The 8,088-nt window shown below is 28.7% G+C and overlaps 1 protein-coding gene across 1 annotated transcript; it reads left to right on the top strand.

Moving 5' to 3' along the window:
- Positions 1-4,479: 4,479 nt before the first annotated feature.
- LOC133803628 (bifunctional dihydroflavonol 4-reductase/flavanone 4-reductase-like) lies at positions 4,480-6,843 on the top strand. Its single transcript, XM_062241729.1, has 6 exons — positions 4,480-4,713; positions 4,821-4,990; positions 5,480-5,674; positions 5,783-5,942; positions 6,097-6,289; positions 6,420-6,843. Exons 1-6 carry the CDS (start codon positions 4,596-4,598, stop codon positions 6,649-6,651), a joined length of 1,068 nt encoding a protein of 355 aa, XP_062097713.1. The 5' UTR covers positions 4,480-4,595; the 3' UTR covers positions 6,652-6,843.
- The last annotated feature ends 1,245 nt before the right edge of the window (positions 6,844-8,088 follow it).

The raw sequence follows: 8,088 nt of genomic DNA, 5'->3' as shown, positions 1-8,088 counted from the left end.
TGATTGTGAATATAAATCTCCTGGGTACTACAAAGCTGTTATAAAAATAAGCACCGACGTTGTTTAATGTGGCTCCCAATGTAGATGCTGTAGTTGTCTTTCTAGTCCATCTAATTATATATTTGTACGAAATTATAAAAATTAATTAATATGCACATTAGTTAAATTTAGTTATAAAAATAATTTCACAATTAACCATTACAAAATAGAATAACAATAATAGTCTAGTCTAGTCATAACTAAATAATTATTTGTAAAAAACATGATTTCAAAACTCATAGTAAAACTAAGATCAGTTTTGATGACTTCTTTATTCTATTTAAAAAAAAAAAGAATATTTAAAAGATAAATAATAATCTTAAAATGTAGAAAAGAAGAGACTTTTTTTAAATAAAAGTAAAATAGTGAAAAAGCACCTTCAGTTAAAAAAAAAACCTATATGTGTAAATGGTTTATACGTGTCAAGAGTATGCCAGATGTCTGAAATAGAGTCTTTTGCTAGCATCTCTCGGTATTTTTTTTATAATAAGAGAGACAATTATGCATAAAAAGCAAAATTTTCACAATAAATAGGTGACATGTTTTGTGGGTTGGTGACATGTTCCACTCAGTGATGATATAAATATATATGTATAAATTTGTATGACATTGCTGGGATACTAAGCAATCGAAATAACGTACTATAGCAATAAATAAAATATAAGTACACTGATTTGAGTTATTTGCGGTGTTTGAACTTTGTTGGGACAATATATAGAAGAGTTCCAGTGGAGGAAGAAATTAACTGAGAATTTTTTGAAAGCGATGGACAGGAAATGAATATGGTAAGAATGAATCTTTGATTGATTGGATTCGTGGGTCTTGGAAAATGTAAAAGCAAAAGCAAGCCCAAAACAAAACACAAAGCCAGCCGGATTACATATATGACAAACTTTATATATATATACATTAGTTGACGTTAAAAATGCTTATTCGTTTATTTTTAATTATCATATAAATTTTAAATAAATAAACAATATTACAAAAATAAATAAAATATATTTAATATAATGTATGACATAAATATATTAAAAAATTAGGATAAATATTATCTATAATTTTAATAAAAACTGGTTCACTTTTTTATTTCAATATATAATAAATGAATTACAATTCTATAGTATATATAAATATTTATATTAATAATATATATATATATATAAATATAACATCTAAACACAACATTGACATAAATATATATATTTATATGACTACATGACATCATTACTACATAAAAGACAGCGATCCCTAAAAAAGTTTTTAGAACTCGTGGGTCGCGAGTCCTTTATTTGAGAGCCTTAAAAAATGAAATTTTTTAGGATTCACGGTGCGCCAGTCCTCTATTTAAGAGCCTTAAAAAAGTTTTTAGGACTCGCGGGGCGCAAGTCCTCATGACATCATTACTACATAAAAGACAGCGATCCCTAAAAAAGTTTTTAGAACTCGTGGGTCGCGAGTCATTTATTTGAGAGCCTTAAAAAATGAAATTTTTTAGGATTCACGGTGCGCGAGTCCTCTATTTAAGAGCCTTAAAAAAGTTTTTAGGACTCGCGGGGCGCAAGTCCTCATATGCATATATATAAATTACAATAATATTTAAAAAAAATTAATAATAGAAAAAGTCATAGTGTATAGTAGTATACTTGTATCAACTATTTTTAGTTTCTAATATAACTCGCAATGTCATTTAGTGAATTTGATGAAGAAAAAGAGCTCCAATCATATTAATATTATACATGGATTTTAAATTTAAGTTTGTTACTAGATTTTTTTTAAAGAAGTTTGTTTCTAGTTGATAGTAGATTATATTATGTTATATGTTTAATATGATATTATTCCAATACTTGAAATTTAAGTTTAAATTTAGTTAAATTTTATTTAACTTATAAAACATATGGTTTTATTATTTTTAAATAATTGTCGTTGTAAAATATCTTATTTTAATTTGTTTAATTATTTATTTATTTAATTTGATTTAAGTTTAAATCATGTTTACAATCTACCGTTAAATATAAGAATATTTTGTTATATATAAGAATATTACGTTAAAGTTAATGAAAAAATAAAATAAAAAAACTGTTAAAACCAAGAATTTCTGTTATCTACACACTTATTATATATAAGAGCTATTTATAGATGATTACTCAATGGTTTAAGTTACATCAATATTTACACTATTGATAATTACATTAATCATTGAATCATTCTTGAATGGTTGTGATTAATATAATAGTTGATCAATTTTTTTAATGAATATTTAGTACTGACATGTAACCTGATACTCTTGTATTCACATAGTATTTATTTTGAATATTTTATTTCTTTAAAAAGAATCTTAATTAAATTTTACTTTTAAAAAATATATAATTTCAACTATCCAAAATCTATATTTTATTTTAAACTTAGTATACCCAATTTTAATATTTTATGATTATTGATTGTTTTTATGATTATTAGTTTTGACAAGAATTGAAATATATTCGTGAGAAAAACAAAGAGAAAATAAAATAAAATAAACTAAACTAAAAAAAGCAGAGAGAAAAAGAGAGGAGAGAAATGAATTTTTTATTTTAAATTGTTAATCCTTATTGGCATTTTTATAGAAATATCTTTTTCTTAAAAGATAAAATTGGTTGAATTAGTTGTTTCCCTTTATTATAATATTCGGAAATGTTTGTTTCCCTTTATTATAATTTTCGGAATTATTTGGTTTCCTTTATTGATATTTTCGGAAAACCACTTTCTTTTTGTGTGAATTTTGGACAATAATGTGCTTCCTTATTTAGCCTATATTGTCTCATTTTGTTTATAAAGGAAATAAAGTTTATTGCAAATATTCGGTACTTACCCAAAGTTGTTTTTGGATTATTTGCTGATATATTTTCGTGCAGCTCAAGGATTGCAATCAGGAAACTGGTTCTTAATGTCATTAATTATTGTTTCCTTTTTGAGATTGTTTTGATCCGACACAGGTCTGAGCTGTCCCCACCGATATCGCATCTGTCGGATCAACATCTTCTAAATAAGGCAACTCTTTGACAATCAAGAATATATTCTGTGATTCTTGCCTTTATTAGAAGAATTCTTTCTCTGCCTTTGTGAGCACGAAAAAGACTATAAATAGGGCTCTAAAGGCAGTGAGAAAAGTGAACTCTTTGGTGCATTATTTGTGAGCATTATTGTAATATTTGTGAGAGTTCCTCTTTGTATTCAAGATCATAAGTATTTATGTGATCTTGTAGAATTATGTGTGTTTAGTTTTTAGTTGTGAGTTTAGACCATGTTCATGAGTGAATACACATTGTAATTCGAACACAACGTTTATAGTCTTCGGGAGAAGATTTTTACAAGCCTTGCGTCGGGAGGATACAAGCACTCGCTAGCCATTGAAGGGAGTTCAAGTGGTTGAGCGTTTCAATCAAGATCAGATTAGTGAAGAGAAGTACAACAAGTTGCGGCAAATCTCAAGAGGGAGTCTTGTTTTGTTTAAGTCAATGTTTTTGTACTTGTGATTCTTTATTAATTGGTTTTATTCTCTGGGCGTGGCCCCAAGGAGTAGGTTATCCGAAAGAGTTTCTGAACCTTGTAAAAATTCGCTGTGTTCTTTATTGTTTTGCACTGTCTTTTTATTGTATTCAGTTTCTGTCGTGACAAGTTTGGTTTCTGTCCCGACAGAACTGTAATCTGTGTAAACAGTTAATTACCATTCCGCACTTTAATTAATTTACTTGGCTTAATTAATTTTGTAATTACTAAAAAAGGAATTTCATAAATAAAAATTAATTTAAGTTATAAAAATTATTTTAATTAAATAATCTTTTCATTTTTAACTAATTTTTATGTTATTCAGTTTTTAAAACTTTATTAATTTGTAATTATTATATGGAAATCTATCTACACCAAAACAAAATTCTTGCAAATCTAAATTTCAAGCTTTACAAAATTACAAACATCAAATAACTTGTAAATAATAAGGGCAAAAAAATCTTTTTAAAAATAACTTTGACAATAAATAAAATCAAAGTGATTAATATAATTATAGTTATTGTTTTGATAAATAATGAATTCAATATTCTATATTCAGAAATAGAATCTTAATTTTATAATTAAAAATAGAAATTTATATATTAACAACCTGATGAAACTTTGAATAGCAAGTTACTAAATTGTAACCATGGAAGTAGCCATTGAAAGTTATTCCATTACATTATATATTTCATGAACTTAATTCAATTAAACCAACTATATGTCAACGTGCATGGTTTGACCGTTAGCTAGGAGAGTACGTGAGTTGAAGGTTGAGTCCCTCTAACAATCAAACACATGTGCTTGTTAGCTGTGGTGTTGTGTTTGCGTATAGGTGATGATGATTTTTATGATGTTCCTTGTAGCTTTACTGAAGTATTAGTAGTGTGTGTGTATATATATATGTGTGTGTGTGTGGCAATGATTCAACCCCACAAATCATCTGAAGCCAATAATAACTATCGATTCTAGCCTTAATATTTATTTTCATATATTGTGTATTAATTGGCTAGAAAGAGTATATAGTAGTGATGGGATCCGAAGGTGAAACCGTTTGTGTGACCGGCGCCTCAGGTTTTATTGGTTCATGGCTCGTCATGAGACTCCTCGAGCTCGGTTACACTGTCCGAGCCACCGTCCGTGACCCCAGTTCGGTTCTTATACCCATTACTTCTTCTTCTTCTTTATTAATTTTTATTATATATCTTCTGATTATTCATCAACTTAATTGAATATTTTGGTTATTTTATATATAGCTAACTTGAAGAAGGTGAAACATTTGGTGGAGTTACCCAAGGCAGAGACTCGTCTTACTCTGTGGAAGGCTGACCTATCGGAAGAGGGAAGCTTTCATGAAGCTATTAAGGGCTGCAATGGAGTGTTCCATGTGGCCACACCTATGGATTTTGAGTCGAAGGACCCTGAGGTTTGCTTATGTTTATGAAATTAATTATAATATATATCTATCTATATATATATACATAATCATTTTAATTACTTTTTGACTTTATATAGTGAACTGTGAGTGTGTATTGAATCTGAAATGTTATAATATACATTGTTTTGAATGAGGTGAGTAGTTGTGTTCTGTTGAACTTTATACAGGGCTATTAGTATTTAATTTGGATATAGGAAAATCCCCAGTTATTTTTAACTTCTTATAAGCAACCAGAAGTCAACAATGGGAACATTGAATATAATTTTGTGGGACCAACTATTGATATTTCGTTGTTGTTTGACCCATTAATCAAAACTTTTTGATACTCTCTGTAGTTTGAAAAATTATAATTGCTTTGATATTTTATGAATTTTTACTTAAGATAATGAGAATAAATAGGACTGATTTTGATGTAAGAATGTCAATTAAGTGTGGTTAGTTTGTGGTGATTGAATTAGTGAGTTTATTGATTGGCAGAATGAAGTGATTAAGCCAACAATAAGTGGAATGTTAGACATAATGAAAGCATGCGTTGAAGCAAAGACCGTAAAGAAACTAGTGTTCACCTCATCAGCCGGAACTGTTAACGTTGAACCCATTCAAAAACCAACCTATGACGAATCTAGTTGGAGTGACATTGACTTTTGCCGCAAAGTCAAGATGACTGGATGGGTACTTATTATTATTATTATTTTTTTAATAATTTGGATTATTCTTCTAAAGTAATAAACATGTTATAAATTAATTGAGTATTTTAAATTCTGATTTTATTATCTATAGATGTATTTTACCTCCAAGACCCTGGCTGAGCAGGCTGCATGGGAATACGCAAGAAAACATAACTTGAATTTTATTACTATCATCCCAACACTTGTGATTGGTCCATTTCTCATGCCCTCTATGCCTCCCAGCCTCATTACAGGGCTTTCACTAATCACAGGTAATAAATGTGTTTTTTCTTGTACTTTTGCCAGTCAATTCAATACAATTAATTTATGTATATATATATATATATATAGAGAGAGAGAGAGAGAGAGAGAGAGGGAATTAATTGACTTATTTGATTTTTTAATCATACAATTGATTAAAACCAGGAAATGAATCTCACTATTTCATTATAAAGCAAGGACAATTCGTTCACTTGGATGATCTATGCAATGCTCATATTTTCTTGTATGAGAACCCTAAAGCTGAGGGCCGCTATATTGCTTCTTCACATGATGCTACCATCTATGAACTTGCTAAATTGTTCAAAGACAAGTACCCTGAATATGACATTCCCACCAAGTGAGTCTCTAACTATATATTTTTATTATCGATTTTCATGGGGTTAATTAAAGGTACCATATACCAACCAACCATCTATTATAATGATCAAATAATTAATATTGATTTTTGGCATGGGTTGATTGATCAGGTTCAAAGACATAGAGGAGAACATACCAAATGTGCATTTCTCTTCGAAGAAGCTGACAGAGTTGGGGTTCGAATTCAAATACAGCTTAGAGGATATGTTCACAGGAGCTGTTGATACATGTCGTGAAAAGGGGCTGCTTCCTCTTACCCATGAAACCAATAAGCCCCAAAACAAGACTACTCAAGATGAAGAGCCCAAAAACGAGTCCAAAAAGGGAACTGAAGAAGAATGAAAAATCTGCATTTGCTGCTTATAATAAGCATCGATCCATTTTATGTATGACAAAAATAAACAATGTGCCTATTTTATTAATTGTAGTCACTAGCTACTGCTTTCTTCTTCGCAACCAAGTTTCAATATGTCTTTCTGTATGTATTTCTTTTCTTTGATGAATGAAAGTTCATATGGGATGATTTGTTTGTTAGATTAGTTTAATATAGAAGCATTAATAATCTTAATATGCATAATAAAATTGTATATGATTATTACAAAATAAAAGACATCGATAAATTATACCGCCATCCATTAATTTGATAACCTCGATCTAAATGCTTTAGATCTACAACAGAAAAAGGGAAATAATATTAGAGAGGGTAATGGAGTTTCAAATTCTCACTAGTTATTTATATTGTGTAACTCAATATTGAGTAACTACTTTAAATGTTGATTATATTGAAATTTTTTGTCAATTAATCTCAATATTAATTTTATTCAAAATTATTTAAAATTAATAATTTTTGATAATTTTAATTAATATAATAATATATTCTAACATTGTTGACTATGACTTTGTACTGTTTTTATTATTATTATTAAAACAAAAATTGTTAACTGGAAAGAATTTGTACAACTGAACCCATGCACAATGTATCCAAAAATTGTCCCGTTTATTCGAAATTAATTTGAGATTTTTTCTTAAATACATATTTTTTTGATTTTTTTTTTATATTTTTTTATTTTTTTTCCTAAAATAGGCATTCAAGTTTTCAAAAATATGATTTTCAAAGTTTCTAAATATATAGGTGTCTCTTTTGACACACGCTACAAAACTATGTGATTAACTCATTGAGTTTACATACACTCTTTTTATCCAACACTCAAGGCCTAATAGTCATATTAATTAATTTTTCTATATTTAGTATATGTCAGATATGCATGATAGTTTTCAGGGTTATGGTTGGGGTTCTGAAATACATTGAGTGTATTAAGATAGAGTTTTATTAAGTGTAGTAGTGTGATGCTCCAAAAAAGAATATCTCACTCTACTATCATTTTTTAACTCTTGTTCATATTTTCAAGTCATGTAAAATGAGTTTAAGGCTGGGAGAAAGTAGCAATGGTGGAGGTTAGTTGTGAATTTCAGTTTTGGTGTTTTTTCATACAAAATGAAGCTTGTGTGATATTAGAAAGATGATTAGAAACTTATTTGCATTTTTTTCCCCAATTTGCATGTATCACGGAAGCTAAAATTTTAGTTTTTTTCATAGTTTAAGAGCTTCATTTTCTTGATTTTTGGATGCATTTTTGTGAAATGTTTTGTCCAAATAAACCCCATAAATCTCTTGGAATTGATTCAATAAACATATCTGCATTTTTTGGGCTCAAAATAGTGGTCGGAAGCCACTTTTCAGGCGAGTCACGAATTGGGTCGATGAGCCCGACTTGTTTG

Source organism: Humulus lupulus, chromosome X (assembly GCF_963169125.1).
Source record: "Humulus lupulus chromosome X, drHumLupu1.1, whole genome shotgun sequence".
Taxonomy (NCBI): Eukaryota; Viridiplantae; Streptophyta; class Magnoliopsida; order Rosales; family Cannabaceae; genus Humulus; species Humulus lupulus.
The sequence above is the reverse complement of the archived record's forward strand: the minus strand, read 5'-3'. Positions and strand labels throughout refer to the sequence as shown.

Bases quoted from the DNA above. Each gene is read 5' to 3' on its own strand.
- LOC133803628 (XM_062241729.1), top strand. From the start codon at position 4,596: ATGGGATCCGAAGGTGAAACCGTTTGTGTGACCGGCGCCTCAGGTTTT. The intron at 5,943-6,096 runs GTAATAAATGTG...GATTAAAACCAG, and splicing joins AGGGCTTTCACTAATCACAG to GAAATGAATCTCACTATTTC. The intron at 6,290-6,419 runs GTGAGTCTCTAA...TTGATTGATCAG, and splicing joins GAATATGACATTCCCACCAA to GTTCAAAGACATAGAGGAGA.